Here is a 24457-nt window from a genome sequence, read left to right as displayed (position 1 = left end):
TATATATATATATATATATATATATATATATACACACACACACACATACATATATGAGTTGGGGTAGAGTTGAGATTGAGACAGGGTCTACCCACATAGCCTAGTCTGCTTTAAAAGCCACAGTGCTCTTGTATCTGCCCTAGAGTGCTGAGATTGTTGGTGTGTGCCATCACACCTGACTTACCACCAACCCTGGTGAGGACTGGAAGGAGTGAGGAGTAATGTCTGTGGGAAAGGAAATGAAGGTGTCCTTTACCCTGTGACTATTCATTGCCTTATTTAGAAGTCCTCAGAATGTTTCTTTTACATTCTTTTCTATTTTCCCTTATGACAATGGCACATCAGTGTAATGTCCCCCAAATATTCTATATTCACCAAGAACTGACTTGTGTTATACTGTGACTAGCTAAGCATTCTCTTCATTCAGCCTATACTTATAGGGGTCTCCTTTGCAAAGGCTCTTGGCCATGGGTCCAGCATGAAATGGTGGACACACTTGAGTCTGCTTTCTTGTTTCAGTTTTAAGGTGTGATGTATTATGGCAGACCCTGATAGGAGGTATGTGCAGTGCATGGAGATGGCAGACGAGGGAGGAGAATGTCTAGTTGTTATTTGGGAGCTTGTGCATTGCTCTACCTTATCTAAGTTGTTGTATGGTCTCAGAGTCGGGGGTTGCAACTTTAAATGTATTTTCTTTGTTAAAATGCTTTTAAAATTGAGATTTTCTATATCCATCTTTCAATGAAAACTAAGAGTTAAAAGTAGACCTGGAGGCAGGTAGACTTGAATTTCAACTCGGGGACCATGTCTTACGTTTCAGAAAGGTCCAGAAAAGAATGCATACGTCCTGGGATTAACTATTGTGATGAATACAACCTTTTGTCATGGTACCTGGCAGGGGGCAAGGATTTAAGGGTTTGTTGTTTGTTTGTTTAGTTTTTATTAATGGTAACAAGAAATGTATTTATATTGAGATTTGTAAACCAAGAAATCATAAATGAAGTTAACATCAAAATAAAGAAAGCCTACTTGGGTGCAGAAAAGGTGTGCCAATAAGCAGACTAAGGCTCGGAGAGGTGAATGAGCTTTCCGATGGAGGAAAGTGGACTTAGGGACTCACTACATCGGGATCCATAAAAGTGGCTGTAAGTTCTCCAAGTCCATGGAGTTACGTATGGACAGGTCAAGCGGTAATATTCATCTGCTATTACTCAAGCTCCCTAGCAAGGTGTAGTTCAATACCCAGAAACTTGCTCCTTTTGCAGATTCTGTGTGCCAGTCTCATTCCTGGTAGTAAAGCCTTAAGGCCCCGGAAGGAATTTTCCCTTCACTTGCCGCCTGCAGCTATTTTTCTCTTGTTATTTAATTTTACATACCATACAGTTGCTTAATTATTGGATTTTTTTTTTTTTTTTTAATGCTCAGATCCAACTTAGGTCCTTGCTCGTGCTGGGCCTAACTTTACCAGCTGAGTTGTATCCTTCAGTCCCTGATTTTTAAAGATAATGTGATTTCTTTGTCTGGAGACAGTCTAAAGATCATAAAAATACAACACAAACATTTCTTTAAAAACATCATGTATAAATTAGCAATTTATTGAGGTAAATTTATACATTCCAAGAAGTAATCTGGCTATGTAACAGAATATTCAGACCAAATAGATTTTTATATTATCATTTCAAAACTATTACATATAATATTTCAAGTGACACTTTATAAAAAATATAAATATTAATCATAAATTAACTTATAGTTTACATATTTAAATTATCAATAAATTAAAAAAATAATTAAAATAGTGTCCCAACATTCATACTGTCAGTTCTTCGTAGAGAACAACGTAAGATAGATACCCGGTGACAGGATATATTTTCTGACCACAATGAGGAACGTTCACAGATTGGTACACGCAGGCACAGCACACTAGTTTTGCCGAGTAGACCTCATGGTGACCTTTAGGAATTCTTCAAGTGCTTTCAGGATGAGTTGGATGGTCTTGGTTCTCGACCACTCCTTCTGTGACTCCAGTTTCTCCATGAGGAGAGCCTTGGAAGTTGGGCTAGGGATGACTATTTTACTTGGATCCTTTACCTGAGGTGGGGAGGGGAGGAAAGACTGGTTAAGTACTGTACACATCTTTTGTTGCGAGGTGCTCTGGGCTGTGGGAAGATGATGTTCGAATTTAGGATGAATTAGACTAATTGGGTCCATCTGCCCTGCCTCACCCAAGCTAGGGGAGGTGTTTTTGCTCCAAGCTCACCCTGAGAAGGACCTATGCATAGCAATTCCATTCTTTTCTTTTTTTTTTTCTCAAGGTGATTATTAGGGTTTTTGTTGGGTTTTTTTGTTTGTTTGTTTTTTGTTTTTTGTTTTTTTGTTTTCAGAGCTGAGGACCGAACCCAGGGCCTTGCACTTGCTAGGCAAGCAAGCGCTCTACCACTGAGCTAAATCCCCAACCCCGGTGATTATTAGTTTTTTAATAGCAACAGAATCCTAACTTCGCCCTATACTGTTCTGTCTGCCATTAGAGAGTAAGCACCCAGAGGTCAGCACCACCATCTTAACTTGTCTGTTACCCAAAACAGTGCTGACATGCGCAGTGCTGCTACTGGAGACAGAGGAGCTCACAAGTAAAGGTGGCTCCGTGGGTTACAGTGCTGACATGCGCAGTGCTGCTGCTGGAGACAGAGGAGCCCACCGGGAAAGGTGGCTCCGTGGGTTCTAAACCAAGTGCTTTCCTCTCCCTTCCCATTCAGATTGACACCTTTCCATGGACGCACTGGCATGGGGATAACTAACTGGAAGGCTTGCCCCACTACTTCTCAAGTACAACAGACTTGCATAACCAGGCAGCTGTCTATAAAGTGACTCAGCTCCCTCCCCAGACTGTGCTGGAACAAGACCCCGGATGATTCTTGTGCACATTAAACTAGGAGAAGCTCTGGTTTCAGGCAAGAAACCACAAGTGGCAGAAGCAGACTTAGCACCAGGGGTTCATTCCAGGCCCTTCTTGCATCTGGCTTGGCTCATCAACCCTCCACACCTACCATTTAACAGCTAGTGTGGCCAGAAGCCCGTAATCTCCCCCCTTCCTGTCTTTTCAGCTTTGGCTACTTCTCTGCACTAGGTCTCTGGTAACAAGAATGTCACTCACCAGGTACTAAATATTAAAGTCATTTTTGTGCCCTGTGCTCTTTTATAGTGGCTGACTGAGTAGGGTTGAATATGCTTCCTTTTGTCTGTTATATTTTTCTTACCTCCTAAGCAATTAGTTAAAATCTGTTTAATACGGTTTAGAGTAGTCATTTCCTTTGCAAGAGAGAGCCCCAAACCAAAACCCCAAAGTGAAACAAAACAAGGTCTTACAACAAGACTGTAGTGCTGGTGCTCAGACACCCCCTCTGAGGAAGTGGTGCTTGCAGGCTGAGGTGCTGGGTGGGATGCACCCTCATCCCTTCCCCACACTGCGACAGAGATGAGGAAGCACTCACCTCTTGTTTGAAGATCTGATTTAGGGTTTTGGTAGTGCTCTGAAGTACTCTGGCTTTGTCTTTCTTGTTATCTTGTACATTGTTCTTCACGAACTCCAGGTAGATCTGGTAGTCCAGAAGACCAGAGGTGATTTTCAGTAGGCAAATTTCCTAGGATAGAGTGGGAGAAGAAATTAGTTCTCTCTAGGAGGCAGACTCAATATGAGAAAAGATTCCTGCTGTTCAGCACCTTCTCCCTCTCTCCCTCTAGAGAGTTAGACACCAGGCAGCATCAGCTGACCTCCCTTAAATATCTAGACAACTAGAGGCACCACTTAATATTTTCCCCTAGGACCAAGAGTGTGGCAGTGGGGATCCTCTTCTGACCCCCTGCCTCTGCCCCCAGTACCCTTCCTGTACTCTGCTCTTGTCTGGGTCAGCCAGAGACTGCTTTTAAGGAATAGTGAGAAATCCATGCAGGTTATTTCACTGGCTGGAGGGGAAGGAGCGTGGAGAGTGTTCTCAGTAGGGAGAGTGGGCTTGGATCCTTCCAGGGGCAGCCAGAGAAGAGAATGGTCCCTGAACTACTGTACTCGCGATGAACTTGCTATGATTTCTAACATCTAACAGATGTGAAGAATCCCAACATAGTGGGACTTTACCTGTTCAATGAGAAACTGTTTTTTACTCAAAGCTTTAAGGTGCGTTTCTCATAATATTTACATAATATTCTTTATATCTACTCCCCTGTCTTTGCTGCCTGACTGGAACGGCATATATGCAGACACCACATGCAGGAGAACTTTGGCTGAAGAATTGCTGAAAGTAAATGTGACAAGTTCCTACCCGATTGTATCCGGTCTGGAAGCAGCCATCATTTCTTTCTATCACCGGAAGTTCCAGATTGTTTTCTGACAAGGCATCATCATTGGCCATACAATCAGGATCGCTATTACACAACTGCAAAAGAGTACCAGAATGCTCACTTAAGTGTCCCTAAGACAAACACCACTAGAGGGCCACATCATGCTCTTCCACAGCAGGAGACACCCCAAGAAAAAGGAAGCTATACCTTCTGGGCACCCTACCATGCAGCCCAATAGAAAGAAACACCAGGGCTCAGTCCCAGGGCTCAGTCCCAGGCTCTCCTCTGGCTTCAACCTTATTACTCTCCTGAGTCTGTCTCTTATCTTCAAGTAAAGCATTATTAAAGTCCCCCTTATACATTTGTTTCAAGAATTCAATGTGCCTGACACATAGTAGGAACTTAGTAAATGACAGAAATTTTGATGATAATTGGGGCAAATAAATTTAAGCCACAGAATATTCCATCTGGAAGGGCCTGTGCCATCATCTGTAACTCTATAATTTTGCAGATAAGAGTCCTACATAGTAGGGAATTTCCCCAAGATTATAAAGTTGGTTCTGCACACCCAGACCTAGAGTCTGGGCTCTTAATCTTATCTTGTGTGTGTGTATGTGTGTGTTTTCTTTCTATCAAGCAGAGTCAAAATACTTTGCATTTAAAGATGGGAGATACTTTAATCTAGGTAGGTTCTGTTTGTTTATTTTTGTTTTCTGAGACAGGATTTCTCAATATAGGTTTCTCCTGGCTGTCCTGGAACTAGATATGTAGATCAGGCTGGCCTCTAAATCACAAAGATCTTCCTGCCTCTGCCTCCTGAATGCTGGGGTTGGAGCGTGCACCACCACGCCCAGCCTAATCTGGTTTTTACGTTAGCACTTTTGTTGGGCTCCGTATTTCATCTTCGCTGGGCTGGCCCTGGAGAGTCCTGATCACACAGCTGCCATTCATCCAAAAAGTGTGGCAACGGCCACAGGCAGCTGGAGTGACACCTTCCAGTCCTCCAGAGTTCAAGGGACAAATGGAGCCAAAGAGACCATACTCTTTGGTAAGGAAAAAGGAATCCCCACCCAAGAAGCAATTACTGAATGTGGAGCTGAGAATGGCCCACTGTGAATTTTCTAGAAATGCAGCCACATTCTGTATTTTCCAGACAGGGAAGGACCCCCCGAGACCAGAAAAGAGAAGAGGTAGAGAACACAGTGGAGTCTGATCTTTAGCCTCAAATCCCAAGTGCCCTAGAACCCAGCAGAGAATTCCCAACCCAGGAGCAAAGAGAATGAATGAACGCCCACCCTGGGCCTTCATCACTTTCACAGCCTACCCACCTCTTTTCTCATTTCGAAGATTTCCCTGAGGATATATGTAATCAGGCCTCCGACTTGTTGTGAAGTGGTATACACTGGTCTGTTGGGAGTGGTGTCCTCTGTGAAGTCTCCTCTCCGGACTTGTGAGGTAGGAAGGGCAGTGGCCATCACCAGCAACAGGCCCAAGAAGGCAAGTGGATGGAAGTCTCCTGTGTGGAGGGAAGGGAAAGCGGCAAGTGAGCAGATAGCACAGCTGGGAGCCTGCGCCTGGAAGCTGGCCAGCCCGCAGCCCTCCTCTCAGCTCTCAGCCGCACGCTCCTCTCTCACACCGGCTCAACAGCTCCACCAGAGGGCGAGGAACTGCCTTCACTTACTTGCGGAGAGGAACTTCATAGCGGTTCCTGGAGGGGAGATGGAGTTGTCTTTCGTTCCTGGTGGGCTCGAGAGTAGAATGAGCTACAGGCATCCCCAGTCTCATATTTATTGGGAGTCGACTCTCTAATTTTGAGACTCACGGGAAAATCCCACATTTGATAAAAATCTTTGTTGGACGGTGGGGGTGGGGCCAGAGTGGGTGGGGCTGATTGGAAACCTTATTAAGATTGCACAATGTGACGTCGTTAGCGTCGAAAGAATCACAACTGGGGGGAAAGTGTGCTTAAGTCATCCTTGAGGCTAGCCCTAAGAAGCATGATCACTCTCTACTTTCTTCTTCTTTAAAAAAAAAAAAAAGTGACTCAGCATGTCTTGAGGAAAAAAGAAAAGCTGAAACGCACAGTGTTTTATAAGGAGGAAAAGAAGCTACAGCTGACGTGATTTAAACACACACACACACACACACACACACACACACACACACACACACACACACACACCACTGAGAAACAGGGTAGCATTTAGTGTCCTACTTTTTTATGTTTGTAAGAAAAGATGTTCTGACCTGAGTTTCTTCAGATCATACAAAGCCCCTACCACCACCACCACCACCACCACCACCACCAACAACAACAACAACAACAACAACCTGGGGCTATGTAGACAGTAATAATGCCTGTCACATAGTGCTTGTGTTTCCTGGATCTTGTCAGGACTTGCTGTTTCCAAATGGTTTGTTCACCTCCAGGTTTTGTGCAGTGGTTTCTTAGGAGTCCCGGGTGGAGCTTGAGTAAAGGAGAGACATAGCTTCTGTGTGCCATGCAGCGCTGCTGGCTTCCTCTCACATCCAGCCTCTCCTCTGCCTTCTCCCTAGTGGCCTCTTGGGTATCTTCCTGGTAAGACTGTTAGTCTCTGTGTAACAGAGTTGCCCTTATCTGTTAGTGCTGACCCCGCTGCTCCCCGAACACCCCAAAAACATGTTACAGTGTAACCCTACTGTCCCAGGTCACCCCGAGGAGGCTTGAAGGTCTGTCACAGTCCTCAAGTTGTTAAAGTCTCCTTGGTTCAGGATACACGAAGGATAAAGATGTCAAGGAAGGACCTATGACATCTTAGCTAGCTTGTGTTTGAAGCTCCCTTTTACTGGATGTCTTGACTTGAATCTGAAGGGGCATGGCTCACTCTGAGTGACCCCTCCAATGCCCAAGTCTTCTAGGCTGGGTCAAATTTGTACAGACTCCTTCTTCTTCCCTTTGGTTGATTTCTTCTGCAGGAGGGTCCCTGGTCTGCTGCCAACCCATCTCCAGATACCTAGACAGCATTCAGAATGACTCCAGGCTGAAAGTGGTTCTGTATATAAGAACCCCACATCATTTACAAAACACACTCTTAGCATCACATTCAACTTGTTTACCTTGCAAAGATTGCTTGAAGATTCTTACAGCAGCGGCCTTTGCTAGGACAGTGTCAGGAGCCGTGGATTTACTCTCCCGTTGGTGTACATAAAATGTTAGGTCTGCCTGTTGAAAGAAGTGAGGTCATCCGTTCTTTTACTGTTTGAGGCACTGGTCCTAGAGGGAGCAGGGGTTTTTAGTTTGAGAGGGAAGATGGGGGAAGAAGGCAGGTTGTTTCACTTTTGGTGCTCTCAGGACTTAAAAAAGCAGCCGAACCAGCCCCGAGCTGAGTCTGTCTCCTGCACTGAAGGAAGTCACTGACCCAGCTCCCCGCCATCCCAGCTCCCCACCATCCCAGCTCCCTGCCATCCTAGCTCCCTGCCATCCTAGCTCCCTGCCATCCTAGCTCCCCGCCATCCCAGCTCCCTGCCATTCCAGCTCCCTGCCATCCTAGCTCCCTGCCATTCCAGCTCCCCACCACATGCTGTCTCAGACCTTTGCAGCATGGAGTTTCTTTTCTTCACTTAACAATTTTTTTTAAATAACTCAATACATTTTAGATTGTTTTGCTTCCTACAACATTCAGATTTCTCTTTTTAATAAAAAGGTGCTTTTTAAATAGAGGGCATGCATCCATGAAAAAATGTTCAAACAAGGCAACAGGGGGAAGTAAGGGTCCCATTGGCAGTACCTAATCCCTAGTAGTTTTAGTGGAACTCTTGTCAGCCTAGTCTGGAAGAGTCTTTTCAGCTCATATGCTCACACACATATATTTTATACATATTTATGTAGAAAAAGACATACTTAGACATGCATTCACATGTAGATAAACACTGTATGTTAATGGTTTGGATGCTGTCTTTAACAGCTTTTCATTGGGGTGCACATGGAGCCCATAGGCTTTTGAGCAACAGTTAGTGTGTGAACCCCAACTCTACCATTTGCTAGCTGTTTGACACTGTCTGAGTTACCCCAAGATCTGTGTTATTGTTTATTTTCTCTGTAGTACCAGAATAATACTAGAGCATCACTTACAGGGCTGCTGTGAAGACAAACGAGAGAGTAAACACTCACTCTAGAATTTTCAAGAGCTGGAACATCTCCGTCGGGGAGTTCTTCCAGCATGACTGTCAGTTCACCTGGGGCCTTGCCTGTGACGTTACTAGGGAGAGCCAGCCTACCAGGCCAGGGATGAGCTAGTCTCCTAAACATTTTCCTCCGGAAAACAATGAGATGGTAGGTGCTATTGAAAATCTATTATGGGGAGCTGGAGAGATGGCTCAGAAGTTAAGAGCATTTACTGCCCTTTCAAGAGGACTTGGGTTCAGTTTCCATCATCTACACGGTGGCTGTGAACCATCTGTAACTCTAGTTCCCAAGGGCCTGATACCCTCTTCTGGCCTCAGTGGGCACTGAACATACATGATGCACATGCAGACAAGCAGTGCTCAGACTGGGGCCTTGGTTTAGCTAATTCTCCCCTTTGTCTTACTCCTAGATTTCCCCCGTGCCTTCTGCTAAGGTTCTTATGTCAGGAATCACAGCCCGTGCGTGTCTTCATCCCTCACAGATCTGAGCATGCTTCTCAAGCATGAATGGTCCTGACAACAGCCGAGCATGTGCTTTTGACAGTCAGCAAAAGACAGGCACGTGGGGCTTGGAAGGCCAGGTGATTCTGTCTTGTCCCTTTGTATGCCACCAGCATAGATCTTTATGAGTGCCAATGCCTTTAATTGTCATTTGCTTGTGCGAGAAATGGAGTTTCCCTAAACCAAAATGTTAGTACAGTAACTCTGAACTCCTTTTCTACCACTACAGATTCTTTTCTCTGTGTCTTAATGAGTTTTCCACTTGAAGAACTCATCCTGTGTGTGTGTGTGTGTGTGTGTGTGTGTGTGTGTGTGTAGAACTTTTTTCTGTAATTTTAAATTCACAGCAAAACTTGAGGAAGGCACTGATTTCCTGAGCTGCCCTTACTTGTCCCCAAATCTCACTCACACTTTAGTATGTATTAGTGACCAAGAAAGCCTAGTGTACATTGCCATTACTAACTGAAACTTTGGGGACTTCAGCATTGCTGTGATCGAGAGAGGAAGGGTAGGTGGGAGTGTGTACACAGGGAGGAAAAGGCAGCTATCCTCTTTTGTACGGTGCTGGCTGTGTCCCCCAGATTTACTACTCAGATCTGCTTTTCTAGTGGTGATGGAATCCAGAGTTCATTAGTACTTTTGAGGTGAGTGGAAGAAAGGCATTTCCATTTGGTACTTAAGACCTCCAAGAGAGAAATGCTCTGCACACGCTTCAGCTGTGGCAGGCAATGTGCTGAGGGCTAGGGTTGGAGATGGGTGGGCCTGTGATTTAACTAAAGGGAATAGCTCAGAGAAAAGAGAAGTCATTGGGACTAGGGAACTTGCAGTTGCTTTTAGAATGTAGTTTCACTTGTCATCAGACAGAAGATGTTTGCAAAGTGAAACAACATATAATTTAACAGCTTCTTCTGCAAGAGAGGCTCTGAGAAATGTCTTGTATTGGGGAAATTATTGCTGTTACTTGGAAAGAGGATATTAGGGAGATGTATGTTGTGTCTGTTTGGAAGGCACTGGCTGATTCTGAAGGGCAGCCGGGCTAACTGTCCTAAGTTCTGGACAGTTGCCAGCCAGGTCAGTCTCAGGTCTGGCCTTAAAGCCTCAGTTCTGATGCTCCGATCCTAGTGTAGCTACTAACTTTTTGGTCTGGCCTGAGATTTCCCAGCATGCACTGGGGCTAGACCTAGATTCCCTAATCCCAAGCTAAATGCACCTCTGCCCAGCTGTTTCGTCTCTTCTTTGCCGTTGTTATTTTGCTGTGCATGGAGATACCTTTTCCTTAGAAAACTGGGATATGCCAGGCATTTTAGGAGTGGCCCTGTGGATAATAAGGAAGACTTTCCCTGCCTAGGTGCCTGCTGCACCTGCTCCTGTCTCTTCTCTAGATCTGCTAGGATGAGTGCTCTGATACCAACATGTTGATAAGCTGGTTGATGATAAGAAATCACTGTGTGATCCTGAACTCTCCCCAGGGCAGGGAGATCCCTCAGGCAGAGTTTCTGTGCTTGCTTCTCCCTGTGGGGTGGTTTTTTAGTGACTGCTGCTTGTTCTTCAAAGTTAGAAACTTCAGCTTAGAGAAACCAGTTAATTTATTCTGGCAAGTCACTTAAACCACCCTTGGCTTCTCCAAAGATCTCAGTTCTCTGAGTTCAGTGTCATGGGCAGAAACTGAGCATGCAAAGCATTGACTTTCCCTCCACTCCTTCCCTCCAAATGAAGGTACTAAGAAGCCACTTGAAAGAATCACATGTTGTGTCAAGACCAGGGAATTCCTTTGGCCTGCCTGTGATGTATTTCACCTCCCTTCCCTGCCCTTTTGAGTTATTTGCCAGCAAGAGAATGTCTTAGTTCCTCTGAATAAAGCCTCTTCTATATTCATGCAAGCTGGATTCATGGAGGGAGGAAAGGTCTTTCTAATCTTCAGAGTGGAAACATTTCCACAAAATACTTTGGCTGTGTGAAGCACTCTCCACATCTGAGACACTGGGGCTCATTGCTCTGAAGCAAATCCACCTGGATTGATTGAAAGTGTTCCAGAAGAATTCAGATCCCGGTAAGCAAGTCAAGGTAAAGAATGATAGGTGATATATTGAAAGTACTGAATTCTCTGTGTATCTGTCTCTTGCTTGCTCTGTGTATATGGTGTGTGTGTGTGTGTGTGTGTGTGTGTGTGTGTGTGTGTGTGTAAGGGGGAGTGAGAGGGAGGGGAAGAAGAGGGAGAGATAGATAGATAGACAGACAGATAGACAGACAGACAGAAAGTCCTTGACTCACAGACCTACTATGGTCACAGCTCTACAGTGCTGTCCTTTCTTTGCTGGGTAACCTTGTGATCTGAAGTATCCAAGCAGCCTAGGCTATGGTCTGCTGTCACTGTTCTGCCAGGCCTGTGGCTTCTCCACATTGGTGCACATCTGGGCTCTTGTGGGATGATTTATCTAGATCCCTTTTCCAGGAAACTACGTCACTTCCCTGTAGGTAAAATTCAGGTGGGTGAGAGTCGGTGAGTGATAGGAGAGAGAGCTTGACTTTCTTACTAGTCAGCTTCACAAGGGATCACAGTGCCTGGCAATACAAAGCATCTGCTTTGCGGGTCGGTGCCTAAGCCACAGCTGCTGACTAAATCCAATTCTCCTATCGCTCTGTAACAACAGTATGTTACTTTATATACACTCCTTCTCTGTGATTAGTTTGTTCATCGAAGGCCCCAGGAAGCTACTAAGGGACCCAGGTATGTAGTCTTGGGCAGGTTGTGCTCAAGAGAAGGAGACTCAGGCCCAGGACCGTTCTGTCTGATATTATATAGCTGGTTTTTTGGCCAGGCTCGTGAGGGTCTGAATAGCCTTACTGAATGAGTTGGAATGCAGGATTCAGAATGAGGTTGCAAAACCTTTGGCTGAATGTAGGTTCCCCCAAATTGGCCTTGTCTTTTTACTACATTACCAAATCCTTGGGTCCTTGTACTTTAGGAATACAGCTGTTTGCAGATATGGACATTGAGATGATGACTAACAGGAAGGTGTTGGGGCAGGGTATTTTCCCACCTCAGTCCTCCACAGAATATAATCTCTAAATTCTTTCCCTGCTCCAGCAGTCTGTCCATGCTCTGTGGTTCTGCTGCTCTCCACTCAACAACCCAAAGGGCTGTTGCTGGAGTTGCCCTCAGAGTTGAGAAATAATTCTGGAATGTTGAGAAGTCTGATGCTATCATCCAGGTCCCACCCAGAGAAGAGATATTTCAGCTGTTTGGGATGCTTTCCAGTTTTACATGCCCAGGATCTTGGTGGCCTCAGGCAAAATAAACGAATTCAAGAGAAGTTAGCGTGTCTTTGTGAAGACACACCAGTGTAATAAGTAGCACATTTTCTAGTAACTGTACAGTTGACATTGATTCTCTGGCCTCAGCTTTCTGAAATGCTGGCATTACGAATTCGTCTCACCAGGGCTGGCTTGGCTTTCCTTTCTTTCTTGTATTTCTCTGCATATAAAACACTGAGTATATTATCTCTGAATATAGATAAACTAGTTGGAGTTCAGAAGAGAAGCATCAAATGAAGTTTATAGATGCTCACTGTTCACAAGACACAGGGAAAGCGTTCATACCTTAGGGTGATAAGAGGCAGTGAAAATAGCCACTGCTTTCCTGGGGCTTAGTTCTTGTCTGTTCATGGAGTGATGGCATCTCTAAATTATCAAGCTCTACCGGTTGTTTGACATCACGCACACTTGGCAGCTTGACTTGATGCTTGCTTCTCAGCTAGTCTGGAACACAGCCAAGCCCTGGTCGGACTCACGGTAGGCATCAGTAGCTCATTGCTCTCAGTGAGGTAGGATATGTAGATAGTTGTCATGGGCAAAGGCTGACATTACTTCTAGTATCTTGAAATTCGTTAGTGGGGCCTGTGACACACAGCAGCAAATGGATAAGGAGTTTGATAGAAGGAGCTTACAGTTGAGGTATGTCTCTTTTCTAAGAGCTGGTTGTGCTCCCTAGGGCACTAAGTTACCTATTATAATAGCTCTGCTTGTGCAAGAGGAGCTGCACTGCCAGAAGGTGAGGTAAGACCTGTCACAGAGCAGGCAGCAGGCAGATGACGGTGGGCGGGCTGATGTGACAAGGAGACATCCACAACTTCAGGACCCAGATGCTGAAATAGGTGAACACAGAGTATTTCAGCATACATTTTCCCTCTAGATCCCTTTAAAAATACAGCCATAAGTACCAAGTTGTGATAATTCTGATATGCTGGGTGAACTCCAGAGACCACCTGTCTTTTGACCCTATAACCATAATAGTATGTTCTTCCTAAACTAATAAATGAGGGTTGTCAGATAGATCAAACAAGTATGTGTTGAGTGCCGATTACCAGGAATGCCCTTTTGCTTGTCTAAGTTATTTAAGAATTTCATAAAAAAAAATTAAAACTCAAAGAAAAAACAAAATCACCACCACCACGAAAACCCAAATGTATAAGTGTATTATGTGTTATGCTTATAGTGGATTGTTTCTACTTGGAAGAGTAAACCTTGCTAACTGGAGCCAACACAATTTTATTGGTTGAGACCAGTTTTGAAAATTATTTATCTACATTATGGGAACACTCAATTCCAGGCAGATTCAGATTTATTATAACCATGAACTGGGTGACTTTTCCTGTGGGTAGTGAGACTTATGATATGCTATGTAGAAAATAAAAAGTCCCTGCTACCTCATAGATGGAGCCAGAGAGAAGGCTCGAGCTTCTTAATCTGCTTCAGCTGTATCTGTCGCCACAGCAAGCCAAGCCCTGAGCATCTGCTGGGTGGAAATGTCTGCACAGGTACAACAGTGGACTCTATCACAGACAGACGAAGGCTGCCAGCTAAGTTAGAGGAGCTAGGATGTGCACAAGACAGAGCTCATTCCACAGACTGAAATGCCCTTGGATTATCCCTGAGAGAAACTGAGTCATTTAATGTCACTTCATGGATGAGGGTATAAACTTCTAAGAGGTTTGCTGACTTACCTAAGATCAATGTTTGGGGTAGGTCAGGCATGGCATTGCCAGATAAAAGCTGGTTGCCCAGAAAAATTTCAGATACACACAAATAAATTTCTAATATTTATATATTTTAAATATTGCATGATCATGCTAAAAAGTTTCCTTTGTTCACTGAAATTCAAATGCAACTGGGTATACTATATTTTTGTTAAAAATAATAACTTTGTTCGGCAGGGAGGACATTGAAAACTAGGGGGCAGTAAAGGGAATAGAGAGCCACAGAAGCTGGATCCGGCAGGGAGTATCTAATCTAAGTGGGCAGGGAAAAGATCCCAGGGACCTGAGTCAGGAAAGGGGTTTGGGGGTTTGAGGCTGTGGCAATTGTGTCCTCCTAAGAACAGATGGAGCCCAGTGGACATCCACCAGAGCTGGCTGATTTGGTTAGGCTCAAGAGTAAACTGTGCTCATCACTTCTGTGTTCAGTGACTCCTGATGGCAGCTTGCAATTGACAAAAGAGAAATATTTACAACCTAACAGTTGGCAAGAGCCGCACATAAGAACCCTCCGCTCACTTTCCTTCCCCCTCACAAGTTGTTAGATATTCTCACGTGCATCAGCGAGCCAAGGAAATGCAGGGAGATTTTGATAGCAAAATCAATTCAAATGGAGATTAGTTATTATGTGGATACTTTGGGGGGAGCATAAGAAAGAGACACAACAAACGTATTAAAGAATGTTTGATTAAAGATTGTTGTGGGGGCTGGTGAGATGGCACCTTTTGTTAGTCTAACGAACCCAGTTCAGTCCCCAGGACCCCATGGTAGGAGAGAGCCAGTTCCCACAAATTGTCCTCTGATTGCCATACATATGACATGGCACATGAGCTAAGAACCCGTGAACACACAATAAATAAACAAGTGTAATTTTAAAAAAGATTGTTGTGATCAAAGCATACTCCTTCTTCTGAGCTCCCAAATAAAGGCACCCAGCTGAACTAAGGGAGAATTAGGAACTCTGCAGGGTAGACCTTCTTACACACACGTTCTTGGATTTTCTCCAGCCAGGAACTGGATCATGCCTTCACGGGCAGAGGTCAAGTCCAGATTTTTCAAGCCATTTTAAGACTGAAGGCTAGTCATGCCACTACAGACTTTGACACAATATGGAGGTAGCTCAGGGGACCAGGGCTTTCTGACGGGTCACTGTTTCATCCTGGTCAGGGAGGATGGTGGACAAAGAGGCTGGTGTTGAGGCCCTGAGCGAGACAGGATTCCCAGAGCCATGGAGGAATCTGAAGGTCCCCAAAGGATTGTTACTGGACGTGTCTGGCTATAGCTGCACCAGAATGGCAGGGCATCACTTCTAATGTTATTCTTGGCATCACATTTGATTCAGCTTTGCTACAGCTCAGTTGCGGATTTCTAGGATGTTGCCTTACAAAAACAAACAATGCCATTAAATCCAACCCCCACCTGCCTTTGACAGTACTTGATGATGACAGGAACCTGGTCAACATTTGACTGTGCTTTAGCCAAACTTCAGAATGTTGAGTAAAATTTGAAATCCCTGACAGAAACTTCTATTACATGGCACAGTTCCCAGACACGTCATATGAGGCTCTGTGCTACAATTTCCGTTCCTTCCCTCCCCAAAAGCATGTTGATCTTTCCAGAACTGTTTCAGCGCAGGATAGAATGACATCTTTCGGATGTCGTGACGTCTCTATGCCTTAAACCTTGAGACTCAGATCCTGCCTCCATCCTCCAGGAAGCCTCTGCAGATCCATTTCCAGGAATAGTGGAGGCTCTCCTCTGGTCTCTCCCATAGGGTCATGCACTGTACAAATGTGTTTCCAGGCACGGCAGTGATGGCGCAGGTCATGGAGCCAAACTGCCTCGATTCAAATCTTTGTTCAGTAATTTACATGCTCCAATCCACTGGGGAGTTTTTAACATCAGACTTCATTGTTTTCATTTGCAAAATGGGAACAGCAATTACACCTTACTTCTGGTTGTTGGTGCCTGTGTGAAGTACTGAGCATCTAGCCAATTCATTCATACAATGCTGTGTGGTTTTAAAGGCCATACAAAATATTATGTTCCTTTGATTTGAAAACTATAAAAGAAGAATAGTACATTATATATATGCTGATTCTGTGTCACTGGTTATACGGTTTTCTAGAGAAAGCCTGGATTATGGAGGTAGACTTGGTCTAAAACCCAGCTTCACCCTTTGTTGGTTGTGTGGCTTTGTCAAGATGCTTCAGCTTCCTATGGATCCCAGGATTTCTGGGATCTTGTAGACAGAATTAACCATCTGAGAGATGCTGTGAAAGTTAAATGACGTCATAGCCACTGAGCAGTTACTAGAATGTCCTAAGTTGTCAGTTGGTGGTAACTATAAAGTGTTCAGTTGTTGGAGGCAAGGCAAAGGGAAAATACTGAGAAGGAAACAGAAGGACCTAAGCAGACAGCACAAGAGCATGGCCACCCAAAGTAAAAGCTGATATCAGCATTGTGAGACGCTAAGGGAGGAGGAGTGCAAGTTCAAGGTCTACCTGGAATACAGAGTGAGTTCAAGGCCGGGGGGGAAAGTCAAAGGCCTGGGAAACTAGTAAGACCCTGTCTCAAAAACAAACAACCAAGGATGAGCCTGGGAGTGTGTCTTGTTGATGGGTGCTTTGATCAGCATTGGAGACTCCAGAGTCAGCCCGCAGTACCAAAGCAAAGAAACTGCTAGGAAGTGACTCGGAGGCTTCACCTTGCTTTAGAATGTTATATTTTACCTAGCTTTGTAGTTTTTGCATAAATTACACATGCTTATGGCACAAAATTTAAAAAAGTATAAAAGACCCGCAGTGAAAAGCAAGTCACATCTACCATGCCCAACAATTGAGAGACTCCTGGCTTCTTGTGGTTCCTTCTAGAAATACTCTATGAATGTATAAGCGAAATATTCTCTTTTCTATTATCTATCATTCATTATATATATAGTGAGGAATTAATGGCTCTGACATCCATTTCTGTGGAGTGTGCTTTAGAAACCATTCAATAAGTGATCCGGGCTTGCCCCTTCCTTTGTAGTCCTGGTATCCCATCTATCTGACCCACAGCCCATCAATGGAATTTTAGGTTGTTTCCAGTCTTTGTTACTACAACTAAACCTGTAATGAATAATCTTGTCCAAGTGTGATTTTACTTGTGTGTATCAGTGGGATTGTTTCCTAGAAAGGAATTGCTGACTCAAAGGATATGGGCAAGTTTGACAGATAGTGACAGATAGAGGTTACACCAACGTAACGCTCCCTCCAGTGACGTCCCCCATGCTATCATCAACACCTCGTGCAATCTTGATCTTTACCAGCCTGATGAGAGGAAAAGAAAACCAGATTTCACTGGAGTTTTCCTTTGCATCTTATTGCAAGAAAGGTGGAGCCTTCAGTCAGATAGTTGAAAACCACCTTAGATTTCATTGATTGACACCTCTGGAGTGGCCACAAAAGGAATCTTTTTCACTCTTTGAGCTTAACAGGTTATTTAGTCTGCTCTGATTTCACAAGAGCATTCTCAGATTCTTTCTTCATTCAAGGTACTAGGGTTTAAGACACTGGGCAAAGACAGCCTGTTCATTACAGGACTAGAAGGACTGTGCCCATCACCCCCTGATATAAATAAACTAAGCAGAAAAAAATGTAGGTCTAGCTAGAATGTCAAACAAGCAAGCCTTTTTTTTTCTTTTTGTACTTTTCTTTGTTTTTCATGTTTTCTACATTAATTATGTATTACTTTGATAGCAAGAAAAACGTTAATAAAAGTTTGACCTTTTTTGGCTCTTTTTTTTTTTTTTTTTTTTTTTTTTGAGACAAGATCTTGCTATGTACCCCAGTCTTGCCTTAAATTCATGGCAATTCTGCTTCAGTGTCCCAGCTGGTGGGATAACAGGCACGAGCCACCATCCAGCTACCTTTAAACTTCCGTAAAGTTGTCTCTTGGTTCCTAGGTATTGAAGAATGCTAGTAATTCTGCCTGCTTTCTTCAGAAACCATCTGTTTGGTCTCTGTGTGGTTTGAGCCCATAGGCTCATATATTTGAATGCCTAGTCACCAGGGCGTGGCACTATTGAGAAGGATTAGAAGGTGGCCTTGTTGGAATGAATGTGGCTTTGTTGGAGGAGGTGTGTCACTAGAGGTGAGCTTTAATGATTTCCAAAGCCTACAACAGGCCCAGTGTTCTGCTCTGGGTTTGTGAATTAGATTACCCAACACCACACCTGCCTGCCTCCACGCTCCCTGCCATGATGATAAGGGACTAAGCCTCTGAAACTTTAAGACAGCCCCAATTAAATACTTTCTTTCATAAGAGTTGCTGTGGTCATGGTGTCTCTTCATAGCAATACAACAGTGACAATCTCCTTCCTCCCCGCCCCCCACTCCTACTCAATGAATTTCTGTTTTCTTCATTTTTAACCTGATTAACATTGTTTAAATAAAAAATTTCAAGGTCAAAAGAATTAAGAGCAAGAGTAACATTTAAATCTAATGCTCATGAACTCTTCAATCCAAACAGCTTATACTCAACAAATATTTTGAGGAATAATTGTGAGAAATAGCTGTGGAAATTTTACTGAAGGAAGAGGGAGTACTGTTTGAGCATAGAAAATTCCACTCCATTTTAAACTACTTAAAAATATTTTTACTGTTATTAATATGTACATTTGTTTATCTCTGTCTATGTGCACATGTCCACAGAGGTCAAAGAGTTGGACTCCCTGGACCAGGAGTTACAGGAAGCTGTGAGCTGAGTGATGTGGGTGCTAAGAATCAAACAGGTCCTCTCTAAAAACCAATATGTATGCTGATATTTTATTTGTACTGAAATGTGATTTTATTTGTATGTTAATAAATAAAGTTGCCTGGGGGTCAGAGCTAATAGCAAGCCATAGCAGAAGCTGGGTGGTGGTGGTGCACGCCTTTAATCCTAGCACTTGGGAAGCAGAGCTAGGCAGATCTCTGTGTGTTTTCATTGACAGAATGAAATGTTCCAAGGTTCCTTCTCACCCCTGGAATGAGCCAGCATGGAGACACACGCCTTTAATCTCAATACCAACCTTAGAACACCTGGAGGTCTGTACAGACAGGCAGTGACGAGGAGGTCATGTGGTTGAGTTTACAACCAATGAGAAGGCAGAATAGAAAGTCAATAAAAAGGACAAACACACAGGAAGTAGGTCTCTGGCTGAGAAGGACAGCAGTGGCAGTGAAGGGTAAGGTTTTTAGCTCTTAGCTTTTGCTCTGACCTCTTGGGCTTCTAACTTTGTTATTGGCTCTGTGTTTCTTATTTAACAAGACGGTTACATCTACAAATATGTGCCCAATTTTAGAAGCTCTTTGTTGTGGGCTTATGCTAAAGTCGCCTCACCTGCTACACTGTTACAAGTAAACTTCACTTAAATATCACCTTCTCTATAAAAGCAAACATATTTATTCCTGTGAATCAATCAATCAATCACATTTTGTCCATATATTAGTCATAGAATCTATCACACTCTTTTGTAACTCTGCCATTGTGACTAGATGAACATCCCCTCGTGAGGAAGAATGGTGTTCTACAACATTTTTCCTCCTTTATTTCCTTCTTTTCCTCTGTTTCTCTTGTCTTGCATCTGATTATTGTTTATTACTAATAACCTCACCCTTCCCCTCTTTGTCTAAGGCTCACAGGCTACCTGAGTAGCTGGATATGGAGGTGCTGGGATATCACAGTGCCCTTCTGTACCTCACAGATGACTACACTTGGTTGAAACATGCATCCACCATCACAAGTCCATTCCTCCCCAACACAGACGTGGAACCCCTCCACACACACACCCGTTTCTCTAATGGCTTCCTCCAGTTCTTTTTCAAGTGGAAAACAGGAAGGCTGAGCTGCTGACCCCTGGAATTCTTCCCAGATCTCAGCATGGATGTACAACTTTTAGAATAATTGGAGTCTAACATAGAAGGAACACATAAAGTTTGTGATGAGACTCTCATTAGGGACAAAACTGCAAGAGGTCCTTGCCATGTTTTCTTCTCTTGCCGTTGTGTTTGAGGGGATCTCAAAGACTGTGTTAGTTCAGCCTGTGTCTTCCCAGGGTGATTTCACCAACAATGACGGGCAGATGTTACTTTAAACACATGGGGTTTTCTTAACTTGTGGAAAATGCCTTCTTAATGCCTTTTTTTCTCTCGGGAGCTTGGAGGAAAGAAATCAGAACATTTCATTCTGTAAGTAGAATCCCTTCTTGGAACCTGCCCAGAAAGCCAGTGAGCCTGTAGGATGGCAATGAGCATCCAAGGTTCCTTCTCACCCCTGGAGTCACACCACTGACCCCAAATGGAAAATCAAATGAGCTACTGAAGCTACTAGACATCACAGAGTGGACCAGACAAACCTCTTTCTCTGTGCACCTCACACAGGACCCTGACTAGAGTAAGGGGTCAGAGAGTCTCCCCACAGGAAAAGTGGTTTGTAGGAAGACATTTGAAATCCCCACTGGTGCCCAACTTTCTGTTTCTTTCTTTCTTTCTTTCTTTCTTTCTTTCTTTCTTTCTTTCTTTCTTTCTTTCTTTTCTTCTTTCTTTCTTTTTTTCTTTCTTTCTTCTTTTTTTAAAAAAGATTTATTGTTATTATTTGTACAGCGTTTTTCTGCTTGCATGTTAGTTAGAAGAGGACACCAGATCTCATTATAGATGGTTGTGAACCACCATGTGGTTGCTGGGAATTGAACTCAGGACCTCTGGAAGAGCAGTCGGTGCTCTTAACCTCTAAGCCACCTCTCCAATATTCTTCTTCTTTTAGTTATACCAACAATATTTTTCTTCTTTTTTCTTTTTTTATTATTAAGAAATTTCCTATTCATTTTACATACTAACCACAGATCACCCTCTCCTCCCTCCTCCTGCCCACTAGCCTTCCTCCCCACCCACCCCCATTCCTACCTCCTCCAAGGCAAGGCCTCCCATGGAAGAATCAGCAGAACCTGGTACATTCAGTTGAGGCAGGTCCAAGCCCCTCCCCCTGCACCGAGGCTGCACAAAGTGTCTCACCATAGGCACTAGGCTCTAAAAAGTCCACTCATGTACCAGGGATGGGTCCTGATCCCACTGCCAGGTGCCCCCTAAACAGTTCAAGCTAAACAACTGTCTCACCTATGCAGAGGGCCTAGTCCAGTTCCATGGGGGCTCCACAGCTATTGGTCCACAGTTCATGAGTTCCCACTAGTTTGGCCTGGTTGTCTCTGTATGTTTCCCCATCATGATCTTGATGTCCCTTGCTCATAGAATCTTTCATCTCTCTCATTGACTGGACTCCTGGAGCTCGGCCTGGCACCCAGCCGTGGATCTTTGCATCTACTTCCATCAGTTACTGGATGAAGGCTCTATGATGACAGTTAGGGTAGTCACTAATCTGATCACCAGAGTAGGCCAGTTGAGGCACCCTCTCGACTATTGCTAGTAGTCTATGGTGAGGTCATTCTTGTGGATTCCTGGGAACTTCTCTAGCACCCTGTTTCTCCCTATTCCCATGATGTCTCCATCTATCCTGGTAGACAGTCTCCCTCTTAAAAAGTGTTGATATGTTCTTAATGACTCTATCATCTCTAACCCCTGTGAAAGCATGCTCATTCTACTTTTACCTCATGGCCTCTGTGAAGCTCCTGACCATTCCTTACTGCCAGGCCCCTGTGTCCCTCCCACCTCTGATGCCTCTCTTTCCTCCCTTTGGATGTAGCTCAGGTCACTGTCCCAGCTGAGTCTCCTAAGATATTTTAGGGGTGTCATTGTGCCTCAGTACACCTTTCTGAGGAAGCTATACTTAGAAATTTTTCACTTACACATGGGAAACCAAAGCATTACAGCACACCCAAATGCACCCACCTAGAAAAGATAGAGCCCAGATTGGAAGCTGAGTGAATTAACCACTATGCAGAAACAAGCTCTCTTCTGTGTGTAGACCCAGGGCCCAGAATATGTAAAGCCACTTACAGATGAGCTACCGCTGTCTATAGCAGAAGGGTGCATGTCTGAACTTTCAATTCAGCCTGTATGCCTTAAGATTGTGTCTGGAAAGAGGGGTTAGTGTATACCTGGTAGAATAGGCAGTGGATGGAAACATGGGGATGTGAACTCAGACACTGTATCTCAGGGTGGTACTCATCTTTAATTTAAATTTCAGATAAATTTTCAGCTTTTGACAGACCTTGACTCCTGACTTCAGGGAACTTTTAGTGGTTCAACTTGATTTGCATGTTTTTGCTGCTTTAAGGTTAAAAAAAAATCTGTTAAGAAGATTGCAATTGCCTATTCCCATAGATTAAAGTCCTGTAACTTGCTTATCCTGATGGGAAGGCCCATTCATTTCCTAAAAGTGAACTAGGCTTCCTTTCAGGGAGCTATTAGTATTGAAGGCTAGAATCCATTTAAATCCCCTGAGAGTCTACGGCTCAATCCATTGGAATGAATAATGACAGAGAATGCAAGGTAGGCCTTAGATTGAAAAACAATTGCATTCCTTTGGAGAGGGGAAACTTCAACCAGCAAGTAATCTAATGGCTGAAAGGTGGTAATGCCTTTGCAACTGGTCACATTCTTTGTAGGAAGAACATTGTTAATTCCAGTTCTTCGGGACTTATTTCTCTACATGCTCTGTCCACATCAGTTAGCATGGCTTTCACTTTTGTAAATAACGTGGGATATATTGGTGTGTCACATTGTTTCTTCAGCCAGTTTCCTCTTTGTGGACATCCTCGTTGTTTGTTTCTGTTAGCAAGGCTGACGGAGAGATTCACGTATATACTCTTTACTATGATGAGTCTGGGGGCCATTTTGCTAGCAATTCAAGATATTCACTCAGCAGTGATTAGTCCCTTCCCTTCTCAGCCCACAGAGCAGCACTGTTACTGGCTGAAAGGAACAGAAGGGACCATGTTGACAACAGGCCAGAAGGAAAAGAGAACTGTACCTACCTGAGTGCTAGAAGCCCAACCACAGGAGAAAAGTCACACTCTCTCTGTTTGTCTCCAGATGCAGAAATTACTTTGTGGCATTAGAAGGATTCCTTGTTCACCTCTCCTCTGCTAGACTAGGTGCTTTGCAAGAGTAGACTTTTCTCTTGTTCATCTTCATATCACACCTGGCCATTGCCAGCCTGGTACATGTCCATAGCCAACAAACATTTGCTGAGCCCATCTAATCATACATAAATAGTACCTGTAAAATAAACATAAAAATAACTGTATAGACAGGTAACTCAAGGCCCGGAAAGTCACGTGACTCATACAGGTAGAAGTAGTAAGGCAGAATTCAAACCTACATCTGTCCAGATTCTTAAAGCTAACTTGTGGGAAAGGTTCTTGAAGCTAAGATTCAATCCCAACAATAAGTAATTTTCCCATTGACAATTAATTTTCTCAGACATAAGAGCACTAAGTGTCTCTTTAGCATCCCAAATCTGTAATGTTTGGGAGTACAGCTCTTGTGTACTCAAGGAAGCCTTCTCTTGTGGTCTGGGGCTATGGTGAAAAAATTAAGCATTCTTTTGTATCCAAATTGTCTCAGTTGTAGGTTTCAGAACAAACAAAACAAACAAAGAAAAACCAGTAATATCCTACCAAAGGATATTCACTCAAAGCATTTTTCTGCCTTCACTTCCTATGTGTGAATTTAAATAAGAGGCCTTACTTTGTATGTCTACAGGGTGCTGTAAAATATGGAGTTTAAAACCGCGTTTGAGGGAGAGACGGTTCAGCAGTTAAGAATGCTTGCTGCTCTTCCGGAGGAATCAAGTTCAGTTCCAGCATCCATGTCAGGCCTCTCACCACTGCCTGGAATTACAGCTTCAGAGGATCTGACACCCTCCTCTGGCCCCTCCCGTGCAGGTGCGCGCGCACGCGCACACACACACACACACACACACACACACACACATATACTTTTTTTTTTTTAATCTTAGAAAGAGTGCTGAGTTTGAGCCCTGGATGTGGTATTCTAGTCTCCTCTTCTTTGTCTTAAAAGACAGCCCTTATGAAAACGCCCATCCTGCAGGTTGGAGTGGACCACACAGTGCTGAATGTGTGCCACATTAGCCTCAGATTCCAGCAGAACTTCATACTCACCCCACCTTCCTGACCCTCCCACTGCCAGTACCATCCTTTTAGCTACGTCCTTTCGATGTTGCTATTTTTTATTGGGAAAAATCTGAACAATACTACAGTGCAATAATTTTACTTTCTTTTTTTTTTTTTTTTTTTTTTTTTTTTTTTTTTTTTTTTGGTTTTTCGAGACAGGGTTTCTCTGTGTAGCTTTGTGCCTTTCCTGGAACTCGCTTTGGAGACCAGGCTGGCCTCGAACTCACAGAGATCCGCCTGCCTCTGCCTCCCGAGTGCTGGGATTAAAGGCGTGCGCCACCAACGCCCAGCTAATTTTACTTTCTAAAAT

The 24457-nt window shown here is 43.8% G+C and overlaps 1 protein-coding gene across 1 annotated transcript; it reads right to left on the bottom strand.

The window, feature by feature from the left end:
* Nucleotides 1–1923: 1923 nt before the first annotated feature.
* On the bottom strand, nucleotides 1924–6035 carry Il6 (interleukin 6). Its single transcript, XM_059256656.1, has 5 exons — nucleotides 6017–6035; nucleotides 5664–5851; nucleotides 4317–4430; nucleotides 3492–3641; nucleotides 1924–2091 (listed from the first exon to the last, which is right to left on the bottom strand). Exons 1-5 carry the CDS (start codon nucleotides 6033–6035, stop codon nucleotides 1924–1926), a joined length of 639 nt encoding a protein of 212 aa, XP_059112639.1.
* Nucleotides 6036–24457: the final 18422 nt, after the last annotated feature.

This window comes from Peromyscus eremicus, chromosome 3 (genome assembly GCF_949786415.1).
Source record: "Peromyscus eremicus chromosome 3, PerEre_H2_v1, whole genome shotgun sequence".
Lineage (NCBI taxonomy): Eukaryota > Metazoa > Chordata > Mammalia > Rodentia > Cricetidae > Peromyscus > Peromyscus eremicus.
This window is presented reverse-complemented; position numbering and strand designations above follow the sequence as displayed.

Excerpts from the sequence above, each read along its gene's own strand:
- Il6 (XM_059256656.1), bottom strand. Across the intron at positions 4,431-5,663 it reads TCTTCGAAATGAGAAAAGAG|TTGTGTAATAGCGATCCTGA; the intron begins GTGGGTAGGCTG and ends ACTCTTTTGCAG. Across the intron at positions 2,092-3,491 it reads ATCAGATCTTCAAACAAGAG|GTAAAGGATCCAAGTAAAAT; the intron begins GTGAGTGCTTCC and ends TCCCCACCTCAG.